This window comes from Pristis pectinata, chromosome 6 (genome assembly GCF_009764475.1).
Source record: "Pristis pectinata isolate sPriPec2 chromosome 6, sPriPec2.1.pri, whole genome shotgun sequence".
In the NCBI taxonomy this organism is placed as follows: Eukaryota; Metazoa; Chordata; class Chondrichthyes; order Rhinopristiformes; family Pristidae; genus Pristis; species Pristis pectinata.
In genome coordinates, this window is record NC_067410.1 from 22,667,207 (window position 1) to 22,684,487 (window position 17,281).

The 17,281-nt window shown below is 36.9% G+C and overlaps 1 protein-coding gene across 6 annotated transcripts in view; it reads right to left on the reverse strand.

Moving 5' to 3' along the window:
- The window catches only part of fgd (faciogenital dysplasia), a 207,185-nt gene that overhangs the window by 29,305 nt on the left and 160,599 nt on the right, over positions 1 to 17,281 (reverse strand). For all 6 annotated transcript variants that reach the window (XM_052018413.1, XM_052018407.1, XM_052018409.1 and 3 more), the window contains 9 exons: positions 15,910 to 16,066; positions 12,992 to 13,130; positions 10,611 to 10,669; positions 6,867 to 7,013; positions 5,816 to 5,908; positions 5,653 to 5,732; positions 5,433 to 5,463; positions 5,231 to 5,335; positions 3,107 to 3,166 (listed from right to left, as the gene is read on the reverse strand). In XM_052018413.1, coding sequence (XP_051874373.1) covers positions 3,107 to 3,166; positions 5,231 to 5,335; positions 5,433 to 5,463; positions 5,653 to 5,732; positions 5,816 to 5,908; positions 6,867 to 7,013; positions 10,611 to 10,669; positions 12,992 to 13,130; positions 15,910 to 16,066 — 871 coding nt within the window. The remainder of the gene's footprint in view (positions 1 to 3,106; positions 3,167 to 5,230; positions 5,336 to 5,432; positions 5,464 to 5,652; positions 5,733 to 5,815; positions 5,909 to 6,866; positions 7,014 to 10,610; positions 10,670 to 12,991; positions 13,131 to 15,909; positions 16,067 to 17,281) is intronic.

Below are 17,281 nucleotides of genomic sequence, written 5' to 3' on the forward strand. Positions count from 1 at the left end.
GCAGATTCACTCTCTGCTGCTGGGGAAGAGCAAGAGTAAGATATGGAGAGAAAAGGGACACAGAATTGGACTGAGAAGTAATTTGCCATCTAAGTAGCTGTTGTTTGTTGAAAGTTCACAACTTCCATAGAATAGAGCTATCCTTAAACAGAAATTACAGACTCCATTAATGAAAACTTTTAACTATTCCAGAGACATATTCATTCAATGACCTGTCATTTTGTCAGATCAGGACAATGGAAAACTAGTGCATGAAGCATCAAGGTATGTGGAAAAAACCCAGAATATTTAAATTTAATGTAGTTCATTATATAACATTACACAAGACAAAGCAGAAATATTTGGCATTAATTTACAATTCTTTTCAATAGCAGTCATTAGTCTCCCTCAACTGAGAAAATTGGTAATACTATAAAAAACTTCCAAGCAGATTTTTCAACAATTCCACATAATGTCCACGTAAGCTGTGGGATGAAACAAACTGGGAGAGATTCTCCTCCACAATTCCAGGAATATAAAGTCCCAACTGATGGTTTCATGAAGCTCAGGAATCACAAATTCAAATATCAACTATCCTGCCACCTCAACCCATGACACAAGGTTTTCACAACTTCAGTTTAAATGCTGCATCATACAGCAACTAATATTAAAAGCAGAATGGCTGTAATTTGCATCACTGCAAATGCTCATCTGAAAGACAGTGCAGGAACTGTTGCACTTGTATTAGAAAAGCTTATACTGACCCCCAGAGGAAGAGAATCAAAAGACTTGGCAAGCTTCTCTATAGGAACGTCAATGCAAGGTAGAACTTGAACAATTCCTCTACATCATAGTCACCGCACCACTGTACACGTTATTTCAGTCAACTTCCTTTCATTGCATGTTTAGATACTTCAGCAAAAATGTCACAATTGTCTCTGTCACTTTAGTTTCATCCTCTCAGAACTACTTCCATCAATAACATGATTTAAATTCAACCATGAATAACAATGATTAATGTCTTTAAGTGTTTGTTGCTATCCATACATTTGTGCCTTTATATTAAAAAAAAAGTTTAACCACGTCAGGAAGCTGAAAGAACACCACTAATGGTAGTTCTGTGAATTTTTTTCATTGTTGCTATTACTTCTGCAAACTTGTGTGCAAACCACAGCTCTTTCTGCAACTGCAGACAGACAATGCAAACTACTTGTCCAGGGAGGTAAGCTCAATGTTCTTAAACTATCTTCCAAATACAGAGAATTATCTTTTCTATAACAAATCATCTGAAAGGTGTCACCATTACACCAATCACAAACTACAATTCCCACAATTCAAAATACATGAATATACAGTAAGTACTAGTTCATTAAACAGCTAACAATAGAACAAAACATATTCCATAGAACATCCAACTAGAACATCAACTTTTGATGAAAAATCAAAAGTGCTGTGTAAACGTTTTAGTTGAGTTATATTTCTGACAGCCATGATTACAAGAAATCAACAGATAACTAATATTACGGGCTAGGTTACTATTGGTGAATGTCCCTTTAAGATAGAGCAAAATGGTGTGTGTGTGTGTGTGTGTGTGTGTGTGTGTGTGGTGTGTGGGCGTGCTTACGTCAACAAAAGATAAAGCACGGAATGACGTTGTTGAAGAAGTCAGTCAGAAGAGAGAGAGAGAAGAAAGAGAGAGAGACATCAGCCTGCTAGTTTCTCTATCGAAGGATAACTGTGTCTGGTACTACAATCCACGTATGGAAATTGGGAGTAATCCAGTGGAGTTCACTTTGTTGCTGACCTGTAGAGGGAAACAGGTATTTGCGTGGACGGCCACGATTCGGATGCTTTTCGGGGTGAGGAAGTCACTACCGAGTAAACACTGAGGTGTTGTTTGGGTTCCATCGTGGAACATTTGGATTCGTAATTACTCTCTATGTTCTCTCTACATCTATGTTTTATCTTCAGACAACGGTGGTTGTTGAAGAAGCCTTTGCTCATGTTTCACCTTATGGCTTGCTGAATTGGACTTTAATAACCATTCCTGGACTTAGAGTTTGGGACTTTGCCACACACACACACTACGAGTTTGGTTTTGGGGTTAATGCTTAAGGTTTAACATTTTTATTTCTAACATTCTAACATTTTTACTTTTATTTTTCTTATTATCATAAGTAGTTATTAATAAAGTAGTTTTTAACACTTATCACATGACTCCGAGTGTTTCTTTTGTTGCTGGTTCGTAACACTAATTTTATAGAAAGATCTGATCAGAAAGCTATTTTATAATCTTGTTAAATGCAGGATTGCTTGCCTCAATGCTAATTGTCTAAACAGAAGTAAAATTCCACAAGTTATTAAAAATCCTGTGTGGCTCATACACTTCAATTTTTTTTTGATGGTGATTCTGCATCAACCTTTATAGAATTAAACTCACACGTAAACATGAGTAGTTGAAAACCACATTGCTCAGATATGGCCAGAATCTTAGTTTGAGATTTGTTTCTGTCCAGGATCCCAAGACCTTTCATTATTTCTTTGTCCTGCCTTCTCTCTTCCCCCCACCCCTCTCCTGTTCTTCACCTCCTAACCTTTACTGTTTTCCCTCCCTTTTGTTTTGAATTACCAGACCTTGCCCTCCCACTTTCTCTTTCCCACTGCTTCCAATCAAATGCCCTCTTTAACCATTTCATGCACCCCAGCAAGGAAGTTCAAGTTGTGGCCTGGAATCATTGCCTGGGTTGTTGGACGCAGCGCAAATCACTACCACACTGCCTATCATTTCAAATCCAGGAAATGGATTACAAGAGAAAGAGTAAGAAAAAAAGAGGAGAAATAAAAACAGAAGCCAGTGAGAAGACGACACACCAATTGGACAGTATCCTTCAACTTGAAATAAACAAAATTATATAAACAAAATGCTATATCTATTAGCATATTTAAAGCAATTTATGGCAGATTCTGTTCCTTATAACTTAGATAAGAATATCCTATAATTATAATAAAGGATTCACAATAACTACACATTTCCTATTAACTGGAATAAAATATTCATAGTCTGTGTGTTTCTGCAAATTACTGTATGTGTAAGAATGTAGTCTGAATAACTTCAATGTTCACTCACCAAAGATGGGCTGGAGAAGTCTCCTCCTGCATTAGATTCAGCACAAGTTGCACCTGCTACCTACAAGAGCAAACATTTATTTTAACAAAGATATTACAACTGAATTGTCAATCATTTGAGAATTTCATAATTAATTGAATTTATAAAACATTTTAAACATTGAAATTTCCCAAGGCACAGAATAATAAAATATGGATACTGAGCTTTAAGGGAAGATTGGGGCTGTGGCGGGTGGTATGATGCTAATTGTTGATCACCATTATTCGCTTTGCAATACTTCAAACAACCTAAGGCATGTACTTTACCCAGTATTGGTAAAGGCATTCATTAAATGTAGGTTGTTGGAACTTCCATGATTTCACGACAGACAGAATTGGGTCTGCCTTTTAAGGATATTGGTCCAGAATTTATAGTCAATAGTGATCTGTCCACACAATCCATTGACTTCTGAACGCAGTACATACTTACCTGGTGCAATTGGCTCCATTTAAAACCTATGAAAAAAGCTCAGCAGCAAGATCCTGTGAATCAAATGGGTGTTGTGATGTAATGTCATTACATGGAATGGGAAGAGACAGGACAAGCTCCCTCCACACAAAGGAGGAAAAAAAACCTTGACTGGCATCCTGGCTTGGCTCGGCTGGAACCAGTAAAGCTGTCAAATATGCAAACTCTGAAAAGTTTCCATTTGGCTGTCCTTCACAGCCACTGTAAGGGATGGGCAAGCATCCCGTAACCAGGTCCAACCTGCCTGCACAATCACTGTGTAGGATAAGGAGGACAGGACTGGAGCACATTCAGATAAACAACAACAAACCACTGACCGCAACTTGTACAAGGATCCCAAGGTTGCTCAGTCACGTGGGGAAATGTTAGTAGTTATGCAGGTGAATACTGACATTTCCTGTAAAATCCTGGCAATAGTTTTTTTACTATTGCCAACAAGATGGTAGTGTGTTGCAGCAGTTAGAAATGGTGGCAGGATTTTGAAAGAAAATTACTTTAATGAATCACTATCATACACTGCAATCAAAGCATACCTGAAATGTTGCATGTAAAGCACACATGATGATACATACATGAAAAACAAGAGGGTAGCTAGGGAGACGGTAAGACTACGCAAGGACAAAGGAGGGAATTTATGCCTAGAGCCAGAGGAAGTGGGTGAGGTACTAAACAAGTTCACCAAGTAGAGGGACATAGAGGACAGCGAGATCAGGGAGGGGTATGCTGATATTCTGTGACATGTTGATATCAAGAAGGAGGTGGTGTTGGGTCTCTTGAAGAACATTAAGGTAGACAAGTCCCCAAGGCCTGATGGGATCTATCCTAGGTTATTGAGAGAGGCAAAAGAGGAGCTTTCTGGGGCCTTGACAGAGATCTTTGTATCCTATTTAGCCACAGATGAGGTCCTCCCAGAGGACTGGAGAAGAGCCAAAGTTGTTCCTTTGTTTAAGAAGGGCAATAAGGATAATCCAGCAATTATCAGCACGGGAGTCTTACATCAGTGGTAGGGAAATTATTGAAGAAGATTCTTAGGGATGGGATCTACTCACACCTAAAATAAGCATGGACTTATTAGGGATAATCAGCATGGCTCTGTGCAGGCGAAGGTCATGTCTTACAAACCTGACTGAGTTTTCTGAGAAGATGACGAAGATGATTGAGAGGGTTTTCAGAGTTTTTCCAGTATGTGTAGGCCTTTGAACAAAGGGCTGAAAGACAGAGCATTAAGATGCAACATGGAGGAAAGAGAGCAGGAAGCCTCTTCTATAATGAAAGTGCTGAGATGGCCTTCTTCTTCCTTAGGTGGGCACTAAAATACTAAAGGGAAGGAATAGATTAATATACCATTTTGCATCCTAAGTTGCTATTTTGAATTCACGTTTGAGTAGACAACTCATAATTTAAAATTTCACACCAGAATATCTGTCCAATATTTACAGCTCCAGATGCATAGTCTGCATTGGCAGGCTCCACTAGGGACCATGTTGATATCAAAATGAGCTCAGAATCACTACATTCTCCCAGTCTTCTATTTTGTTTGCCCTAAATTGCTCATCATTGATTTGACTGCCTATTAGGCAGCCATACATTGCATTCTCGAATACCTGTTGTACTTACAGGGGAATCTGGAGGATTTTCTTCATCCCTTGAGAAAGAACTATTGAAAGCCTTGTTGAAAGTCTCACTGTTTTGCTTGTGCTTTTCAATAGTAGCTTGAATAACCTAATAAAAAAAACCCATGCTTTTATGATAGCTAAATAATTCCAGAATTGACAGGAAAACAAAGCAGTAACAAAATCTTTTGATAAACATTCCATACCTGAAACCAATCTTTCCTTTCTTCCTCAGTCCTGAAAAATTAGCATTTTGGATAATTAATTATATTGATAGTTGTGTCACTTTTGTTTAAATTCTTACTTTCAACAAGCATTAAAAATCTTCCTTTCATACATTTTCAATCTAATGCACATTTGTTTTACAAACTGAACAGAAAGTTTAACCAGAATAATCAGAATGATGATTTAAAACATTCAATATACCTTGCCTGAAGTTCCAGGGATCGCTGCTTTCCTATTATTGTAAACGTATGAGTTACATTCGATTTCACAATTTCTTGGACCTGAAGAAGGAGATTAAATTATTCCAAACATACTAATATATGTTCTGTGAAATATTTTGTAAAAAGAAATTTATATCACAAACCTGCATTCCAGCAATGTCGATCCTTTCTCTCACACTGAATTTCTGTCCCATCAGTCGAAGCTTTGGCACACAGTAAAGAACCATATTGTTGAACTAAAGGTAAAAATATTTGATTTCAAACAGCATCCATTCATTCTAATCCAGTTGCAATACACAGATGAGATCTGCAGCTGGCAGCAGACAGATTAAAATGCCTAATGCAACCGCTGGTTATAAAATAATACAACTAATATTGAACAATTATGATAAAAAACAAGGCGTAATTTCCATTTAAGTAATAATTGTAATTGACAGGAGATAATAAAAGTTCAATAAATCATTGAAGCAATGTAGGTATCAAGCTATTTCCTTGCAAAAATTAATGCAAAAGCTTTAAAAAAATATCCAAACTGTTACAAAATTATACAACATGTGAAATTCCTTTGAACAGCATGATTCTGTGATTTTATATTTGTCTGTAATGCAATCAAACATTTTTCAGGAAACACACTTTTAGCTTAGTTGCTTAGTCAATTCTTCCCTCAAACTGAGTACAACACATTCTCATAAATCAATTAGCATTTTATTTTGTTTACTCAAGTGAAGACAACCATTTTTCAGAGTCATGAAGCTCTGGGTTTGTGCCCCATTCTTTTTCAGTAAAGCAGTGATCATTTTCCTGCAACACAATAGCATATGCAATAAAACTTTTATGGGTGAAAAGGGGCTAACATAACTGTAACTTTACTGCTTTCTTCAAATGGGAATATGTTATTAATAACAAAACAACAACAGTGAGGAATGGAGGGTAACAAATCATATTTCCAAAGTGGAAAATGAAAAAATGCAGCTATCTTAAACAAAATAGTAACATTGCACAACTGTCTGCATCCTCCTATTCTACACCATCAGTTTTAGGGAGGCAAATTAAGTTTGGAATAACAGAAGCAATGGTTACTAAAAATTATGGAGCCGCTCTATGAGGGAATGGACCTTAGCTGCTAAAGTGCGGGGTGGGGGAAAGATAAACGCTGATACTTTATAAAATCTGATTATGATTTAGATGGCTTACCAGAAACAGGTACCGATCTTGAGCCGAACCATTTTTAGCTGACAGCTTTTGAATCTGCCCCTCTTTAATAAGTTCATTAGCTGGATTGACAATATCTGCTTCACCGCCAAGCTTTTCATATACTTCCAGTAGCTTATTCATTTTTTCCTACAAATAAAAAAGCATTTAATATCTTGACAGTGGATGCAACAATAGATTCATGTCATTATAGCGTTCGATTAGAGACATACCACATGTTCTTTATACTAATTCTATAAATTACTACTGTGCAAGGGGCTTTGTTTAATATTTAAATGAGGTCATAAATACTAAACAATGGGCATGGAAAGTGGCATTGTTTTCATACCATGGATCGTTTTATGCACCTCTTATTGTAACTTAGAATAAATGGTTATGGACTTATTAAAAATGAATTGCATTCTATTATTTCAAAGTGATGCAGTCAACTCTCAGTTACCAAAGAGTCCCTAAAGACAATTTTAAATGCATAAAAAACTAACAGATGTGTCAACTGTATTTCAACTAATTGATTTAATCTTTTTTTCTTTTCCTAATTATTTACTTTTCTGCACCACATCTGAAGATAACCTTGTTGAAGTTTTTTTCCAAATTTCCAGATCCTTCATTCTGGGCCAGAGTTGGCTGTGAAATTGCCAAATTGCAAGCATTTACACCCACAGCTTCAGAAAGCTTAAGACTCTGCAAAGGTTTCAAGCCATGAGCCACTGGCATATCAACACTGAACTCATTGCAGTCGAGTGGCAGAACACATACTTGCTGAATTCTCCAGCAACATGTGTTGATCTGCACTTATTTAGGCTTGCTAGAGGAACAGTGAGCCTAATCATTTAAATGAACAGGTTTGCCTTCCAACGACAAAGAGAATCCCAGGTATCCATAGCGGTTAGCGTAATGCTATTACAGCGCCAGCGACCCGGGTTCAAATCCTGCTGCTGTTTGTAAGGAGTTTGTACGTTCTCCCTGTGCCTGTGTGGGTTTCCTCTGGGTGCTCCAGTTTCCTCCCACATTCCAAAGACTTACGGGTTAGGAAGTTGGGGGCATGCTATGTTGGCGCCGTAAGAGAGGCAACACTTATGGGCTGCCCCCAGCACATACTTAGGGGCAGGCACGGTAGTGTAGCGGTTAGCGTAATGCTTTACAGCGCCAGCGACCCGGGTTCAAATCCGGCCACTGTCTGTAAGGAGTTTTATGTTCTCCCTGTGTCTGCGTGGGTTTCCTCTGGGTGCTCCGGTTTCCTCCATGCCAAAGACGTACGGGTTAGGAAGCTGGGGGCATGCTATGTTGGCGCCGGAAGCGTGGCGATACTTGCGGGCTGCCCCCCAGAACACTCTACGCAAAAGGTGTATTTCACCGTGTGTTTCGATGTACATGTGACTAATAAAGATATCTTATTCTTATCTTTTTTTAATTGAACATTGTAAATTGTTTAAAAGGATATTAAATCTCTTGTATCTATCTTTTTATATTTTTAATTATTTAAATTCTTGTGAATAGTAAATGGTTTCTTTTAAAGTTTGGATGTACCTGACATTCAAGGGTATTCAAAGCTGTTGAAGGTTTTGATAACCTACGTTGGGGTGGGGGCTTGTTCTGGCCTGCCTGCCATCACCTGTCACAGAGTGGGACTCTGCTATCTTAGATCAGGACGTCACAAAAGTCTGTAGCTAGTACATTTGTTGGCAGGAAGTCTGGGTGGCTCATTGCTGGCAGAAAATTCTGGTCTTTAATTCCAATAATTAGCAGATCTAAATGCATCTCTGACTTTTCCCAAAATTACCTGAAGGGAAATGATGGGAATATAGGGAAAATGAAGTGAGATTAGTGCAAATAGATGTTTAATAATCGGCATGGATTCAGTGGGCCCGTGGCCTATTTCTATGCCATATGAATTATGACTCTACCCAGCACAGTTAATGTGCAAATCAAGAGTTGCCTGCATGTAGCAAGACTTAGTTGACATACAGCCATGGGCTGATAAGTAGCAAGTACAATTCCACCAAGCAATGACCATCTTCACCAAGATTAAATCTATAAGAAGGAAAATAGTAGCCCAAATCTTTTGAATGGTGGAGCAGACTCAAGGTGCTGAATGGCTTGCTCCTTCTCTTATTTTTGATGTACCCTTGACATTCAATGGTATTACCATCATGTGGTCCCCCACATCAGTATCCTGGGGATCACTATTGACCAGAAACTCAAAGAGACCACATCTACTAAGGCCACAAGACCACAGCAGAGGCTAGGCATCCTGTGGCAAGTGACTCACCTCCTCACTCCCTGTAGAACTCACTCGTTACCTCAGAACCCACAGAACTATGGGAAGCTAGTCATCCTCATCCCCAAGGGACTGTTTAAGAAGGAAACAACTAAGAAGGTACTTCTTAGAGACGTAAAATGTTTTAAGATGTCCTGAACGGGTTATCCATGGCACTGAATCTATAAGCAAGTTTGATCTACTCCAGGTTCCCTTTCTTATCCTATATCCTGACAAAGCAGATTAACTTTGGGGGATTGTAGATACAATTTCATGATCTTCACCATTTCTTACCCCAAATTATTTCTCATAAAAGTGAAATAAAATGATGAAATAATTGTCAAAAATGAGTCCTGTACTGCAGGAATCAGGAAATTTAATTGTTTATGAATTAAAGATTTTTTAGTGACATTCACTATGACTATTTACAAAGACAGAAAATGGATCTTTAGGTACTGTGCATAATAAAGTTTATAGCCTATGCATATAAAATTTCATTTTAGTTCATACGAATCAAGACAATCCTTTTCATTTCTTTGCAATATATGTTTTACAGAAACTATTGTCCAAAATCACTTTTACACTTCAGGCCACTCAAATCATTAACTTTGCATCACCAAAGTAATCCAGAATGTTGAATGGGCAAGTACCTAAGGAGAGATTAAACTTGGCTGTTGACTCCTGAAAATGAGTAATTTATGCCTCTTTGTCTACCATTTTTCATCATTTAACAGTGCTAACTTTGACAGTAATTGTGCTGCCGTGCTAAAGGAAGATATAATCCATGCCAAATAAATGGCTTGCAATCAGCAGGATATAGCAATCATTTCCTGGTCTTGTATCTGGCTGCAGTGAGTCATTAATCTGTGAAAGGGAAGGAAATAAGTTTCTAAAAGTGGTAATGAAACAGATAAAATGCTGGCTGCTAAAGGGTTGTGCCTTTAAGGAAGTGGGAAGGGGCTAATTGTTTTTTCAATAACTAAACTGAGTATGGGTTGAGATAAAAAGTACCTGCATTTTTATCATATGATAGTACAATCAAAAAACCAGATGTTTTGCTGTCCTAACAGTTCCAGTCACATAATTCACTTTCACAGTTAAAAAGCATTAAAGGCTTGTAGACAGTTCAGGAAATGTGATGCAAAATTTCCTTTGCTGCTGAGCAGCCAGACAGAATTAGTATGCCCATTGGTCACTGCAGTTAATAGATTCCTGTGGAAGAAGGGAAAGGAACTTATGTAACCAGACAAGACTATTGCTTAAAGAATGGAACTGGGTGATTAATAAATGTTGCTTCAAATTGATTTTGTTTTTATTTATCGAAACAAATGTGAAAAATTTAAAGATAAATTTCAACCAATAAAATGCATGAACAATGTATAATGGGCGATTTTATTTCCACAGCATCCATTACTTACTGAGAAGTGAACAGCATATTAAATGTGGGACAAAACATTAAATCACCTTACCATTTTCCTAATTGCCACATTGGAATGGTTAGCTGCAGTTGAAATGAGCTCCAATGATTCTAAAATTTAAAACAAGATCTATTTAGTAATTAAAATCAACAGTATATAAAAATCTACAGTTCATAAAACCACATTTTGAACCTTTAAAGCTATTAATGCATTTAAAGTAATCTTGAAGAATTGAGCTCCCCCTCTTCTCATCCAATTCTTCTCCCCACTTTGTTTCAATCATCAACCCATTTAAGGACATTGGCTAATCCACCCCTGATATTTTATCCAACTATCCATTCTCATACACAAATCTAAATCTTGAGCATTGGCAGGCTATTTTATAAAGGAAACATCTTATCCGAGCCACTAGATATTACATTAAGTGCTTGGTGTAGAACATTATTGAAGGACAATAGAATAAACAAAGGGTTAGCAACCATAAATAATATTACAATCATCCATCTTTTATATCCTTTTCAGGAGCTACTGTGACCACTTTACATCCTCTTCCTGACAATTTGCAGGCTTATATTCATATTTCCTCTGATGAGCTAGGAACAAATATTATTTCCTTTTTAGCATTATATAATAATTTATTGCACTAATTGCCTTCTTCAACTTCTGCCCGCACCCAAACTGATCATTTCAGATCAGAACCCTATATTGTACGTTATCAGCTTTGATTCAAAAGTCCAGTGCAAGCTTGCCAAATCTGCAAGTAAATGTCAAAGAAGGAGTGCAGCAGGAGCTAAAGAAGAGGTTCAAGAATTACAGAACAATTTAGACAAAAGGCATAGCTGAGAAGATCAGTAGCAAATCAAACATTGGAGAATTGCCTTAAGAAAGGCATTTTAGGATTGTTATTCAGAAGATGCATTCATAAAGTCATGTGCAATAAACTGTATAGAAAAAAATTCATAATACTAATTTGAACAAAATCTAAAGAAACAGTTCAGAGTAATAGGACAAAGGGATATAGAATCCAACCAATGAAAGGCAACTCAAGCCACCTTATATTCCTGTATAAGAGTGTTCTTTTTCTACACCAATGACAGGAATGGACTTCAAAATAAAGTAGTGGGAGCAAAAACTATAGAATATTGAAGGACATTAACTAACCCACCCCTGATATTTTATCCAACTATCCCTTCAAATTCACAAATCAGTTAACACACAGATTGGTTAACAAACTAAATGACATCCCCACAACATACAGAGGGGTAAAGCCTGATTTCAAGAGCAGGTGATCAATTAAGTTCAAGAAAAATAAAAGTTAGGTATAAGAGTAAGACTTGCAAAGAGTCCACATTATTTATTACAAACCAAAAATCAACCAAATACTAGATTCTTATTTTGTTCATGAAATGCTTAAAGTGTACCTCGGGACTAAGCTCCCATTTGTAATATACATAACCTAATTGTTACCTGACCTACAGCCCATATTATCACCTGGTTATTTCTTTTCCTCACACATATCCAATTCATTTAAAACTTTGATCACATCCTTCATTAACTTTCAATACTCCACAGCCTGGCTAAAAGCCTAATGATATAGAATCTCCCCACAGTGCATGGCTTACAGATAAACATAACTTAATAATTTAATTTCTCTAATAATTTTCATACCATTCCCTGGGGAAACATTAACTGTTTAGTGCAATAATATCCTCACATCTTGTCATTTATTCATCTCAGTGATAAGACTATTTATTCTTTAATTATGTTTATTGGCTTTAACTATACACATTAGGTTTCCAATTAATAATTTCCAACTGCCAGTTATCTTTCTGCCCAGTATTTATTTTTACCAGCATATTGTTCATTCATATAAAAGTTAATAACATTTGTAAGCTTAATTCTTACTTATAGGGGTCCCATTATGATTATTTATAAATATGATCAGCAAGAGTTCCAGAATCAATCCCTGGGCTATCTGGACAAGTACAATTACCCAATTAAAAATGATGCCACTGGGAACTATTTTACAGAAAATGAAAATGGGAAATATCTGTTTGATGCCAATAATACATTATTTTTGTAAATGCATTTCATTCCTATAGCCACTCATCATGTTTTGGTCTTAGTTGTAGCACTTTTGTACCAATTGAAATCAGATGCCAAGGGCCCCCCACCTTTTGAATCATACCCAGGTGATACATGTTCTTTTCAAACTTAATGCATTCCATGAAACACCAACATAATTCAGTGCATCAGTACAAACTTACCAGAAACCCATTTCAACAAGGAAAAATGTAAACAATAGTTCCCAGAGCTGTTTTTGGAATACATGTTATATTGTTGCAAACCTGTGCCAAATGTCAACACTTAAAAAGAATGTGACTGATTCAGGTATAAAAGCTTCATTTTCAACCGGTTTATTTCTTTCTTACTTTCTGCATCTTTCCTATCCAAGGAGTCCTCAGGCAGTTTCTTTAAGTAATCCTTCAGAAGGAGCTCGTAACGGGGAATGCGTTGCACTGGCTCAAGCATGTGGTGCTGCAATGTCAGGTTTCCACATACATCTTGTTTCTGTTAAGTTAGTACACAAATTAATTGGCAAAGCATACATCCCAACTAAACAAAGATATAACTCATAACTTCACCAGGATAGATTCTGCAGACTTTAGTCAAGTTGGATATTTATTTCTAATTCTCTGGTTCAACTGCAACATATTGAGATATTGTCAGAATTTTCCTTCCTCCCAAGTCTTTGCATGGAATTACTTAGCTTTGACTTTGTTTGTCCACTGACCACACAGCTGAGACTGGAAATGCTAAGGATTTATGATCATCCATTCCAGCATGTTACTTTGGTGCTAGCTATTATCAATGCAGAGTTTCAGCATAACCATGTGCTCTTCATACTTAGAATGGTTCCCATATACTGTTTTGTTGAGTGTACAAGGCTGAATTTAGTTTTCTTAGTACAGGCTTGTAAAGTCAGGATCTTTGAAGCAAATTTTGCTTTTACTTTAAGCAGCTATACGATCATATATTTACTGTATATGGTTAAAACTCATTTAAACAACATAGACAAGGGGAAAAAAAAATCTCCAGAAAATGCTGGAAAAACTCAGCAGGTCAGGCAACATTTGTGGAAAGTTAATGCTTCAGGTCAAAGACCCTTCATCAGAACTCAAGCTTCCGATGAAGGGCCTTTGGCTTGAAACAATAACTGTTTCTCTTTCCACTGATGCTGCCTGACCTGCTGAGTTTTTCCATAGTTTCTGGTTCTAGCATTTTGTGTTTTTATTTCAGAGGAGGGGAAATTTTCCTTTGGTTGCTAAATGGCTGCCAGAGTAGGAATATCTCCATGTATTTTATTCCATTCACTTCAGGACAGGAGTACGACTCATGATAGATACTCTGCCACCTATTTAGCTCTACTAACCAAAAACAAGTTTCTCTTCCAAAATCTCAAAATACAGAATTTATTCTGAAACTTAAGTATTCCTCTTTTTCTTGTTTGTTTATGCACTATTTGAGTGGTCACTTAGAGACCAAAAAATGACTGCTGGCAGGCAAAGATTAGATGGCCATTTGATGCTGCAGGCCTAAGGAGGGCAAAGGTTACTCCGTGAGTAATGTGAACGATAATCAGGCTGCTATTTTTTTCATTTTTACAAGTATACATCATTAAGGAGAATGTATTTTAAATTTATCTTTCCATAAATGAAGAGACAACCAAGTGCTTCATTGATTCAAATGGATTAATATTTTTAGATGGCGTTTCAAAGATTCCAGACACTACAATGAATATTAAACTAAGATACAAATGACTATGAGATTGTTGCAAATTATATGACAAGTAAATGTCACACTTCCTATTTTAATCTTTCGTTATACCTTATACATTTTATAATTGATCTTGGATTCTTCTTTAGCTTCTAGTCAGTAGAGACTAACTGGATCAATACCTGATGCAGCTTCTATTCAATTTTAATGAATGAAAAACAAATTACTTTCCTTTTCCATGTTCTCTGATTTCAACCTATGTTTAAACTGATACCCACTTAATTTCTAATTTCCTTCAATTAGATTTTTTTTACACAATTTTTCAGCCATAGTCAATCTTTTGCTGCTTTGTATGTCAGTTTTACTGTAATAAACCAGGACTGTTCATAAAATAATGGGCTTTAGTCAGCTTCAAAGTCATATGTATAACTTCATGCCTTACATCACAATGCCTGTACTCATTGCAATAACTTTGATTTATCTGACAGAGCATAAATGTCAGTTTTATTCAACAAAAAAGATAAATGTTGAGCTTTTGTCATCATCTCTGAACAAACCTGACAATTTTTCAGTTAAACTTACAGGGTAAAATTGAATAAACAACTCAATTTCAGTGACAGATGCACAAGGGCACATTGCTAATGGCATATTCTACGTTATTTCAGCTAAGTCTAAGGACCCTTGTTGTCAGAGGTAAGTGAAGGGACACTGGGAAATCTATTGGTGATTTGGATGACAATATAATAAGACAATCAGATGGGTCTTGTGCTTGTAAGGACATTCAAAATTTAGTCCTTGTTTAATGGCATAGCAAAAAATTACATTTATTGGGCACAGTGTCAAAAGAAAAATAGGCTGGCCATCACACAGAACAAGAACAGGAGCAGCTGTATGCAACTTCAAAGGATTTCACTTGCCTTAAAGCTTGCATTGGTATCAGTATCTGAAAAATATCCTTGGAAGGGGAAAGGAATCTTATTTATCTTTTAAAATTCAACTTCTCCAGGATATGTACTTTTGCCCCAGTTTTAAATTGATTTACTCAAGTTCAACTGATGAGAAACAAGGAAAAAATGTATAACTTTCAACCCCATATCAGACTGACTAAATAGATCATATTCTTTTCATATACATACACATTAAAGAGCATATTTTTCATATGCCTGGATACAGGACAACACAGTGGCCTCATAGTGCCAGAGACCCAGGTTTGATCCTGACCTCAGTGCTGTCTACATGGAGACTGTACATTCTCCCTGTGACTGTATGCGTTTCCTTTGGGTGCTCTGTTTCCTCCCACATCCCAAAGACATGTGGGTGGGAAGGTTAATTGGCCACTGTAAATTGCCCCAAGTATGCAGGTGAATGGTAGAGTCTGGAGGAGGGGGTTGATGAGAACGTGGGGAGAATAAAAAAAAGGGATTAATGTACAATTAGTGTAAGTGGAGCAGTTGGTGGTTGGCACAGATGGTAGGCTAAAGACCCTGTTTCCATGCTGTATCCTCTATGCTTCGATGAAATATATAAGTACACTAATATTAAAACATATGCCTACATTATGTGGAGAACTCACTTGAATGTCCTGAATGACAGATTTAAACTGAGATGATCGTTGCATCCAGGAATTTACCAGATCCATTGCACGGTCAAAGTTCTTTACATATTCCCCATACATCTTCAAGAAAGGAGCCAGTTTCTGGAGAATATCACCTATCCGAGGGTTTTTATCCCTGTAATCAACAGAAAAAAACAAATTTTGAACAGTTTAAATTTGTCACTAAAATATCAAGTTAGTTTCAGGGTGGGGAGAGCAAAATGAATCAAACCATACTTCCACCAACATAATTTTGTTGTTTTAGTTGCTAAATTTCTGCTAAAGTATTTCTGCTATGATTTCATAAATTTGGGACTATGAGGATTCATAAAGTGATTGAGCAGGAAAACAATTTCTGCATTTATCACTGGCCACAAGGAGGCATACTGGAATATCACCTACATTCCACATATTTCTTTCTCTCCCTGTAAAAGAGCACTTCAGAACCTTTGATAATTCGCCAAGGTCAGAAACTTAACCAAGAGTAGAAACCTACATCCAACTGTCTAAAAAAAATCAAAACTCCATTTTCAAATGCCAAATAAGGGCACAGCTATTCCTAGATTGCAAATAACATACTGTTACCCAAAGCAGTAAGCTTCTAGTCAGTTAAACCATTAAAAAGTATTAATTTTTTCCAATTTTAGTAACTGAAATATAGGTGTATCTTTCCAACCCTTCAACCCCTTAACACTCAATCTTCTGCTAGGCCACTCATACCTCCTACTTCTGGTAAGTGTTCAAATAGTGAACCCTCCAACCCCCAGCCTTCCCTCACTGGATATGTTAACATGGTTCTACTTCAGCTGTTTCTCCCCTAGTAATAAAGGGCTGGGACAACTCTTTGCCAATGTTGTTCTCCCCCTTTAAGAAGTGGGCAGAAACGTGGCAGCCAGTGCTCAGCATGGTTGTGGCTGAAGGTGCCATTTTGTATTTAAAAGAATAGGTGGGGGTATTTCAAAATGCTAATAAGCTAGGAGTAACAGACAAACTGACACAAGTAAAAGCTATTGTACAGAAACTTTAAAATTAAGTAACAGGCTTTAAAAAAACTAATAGAATGACAGTCTTCATTTCAAGGAATATAAAGCAAAAGTAAAGGGAGTTACGCTTTTATTGTACAAAAACTTGGGCCAAACTCCAGCCAGAGTGCTTAGTTTGGATTTGGGCACCACAACTCAGGAAGGACACTGACCTCAGAAGAATACAAGAAGATTCAACAGAATGACACAAAGCCACTCAGATGAGATTATGAGGATGGCCTGAATATTCTAGGCTTGCATTTCTTTATGTACAGAAATGTAAGGGGTTGATTGAATTGATGCCGTAATGATCATGTGAGTTAATAGAT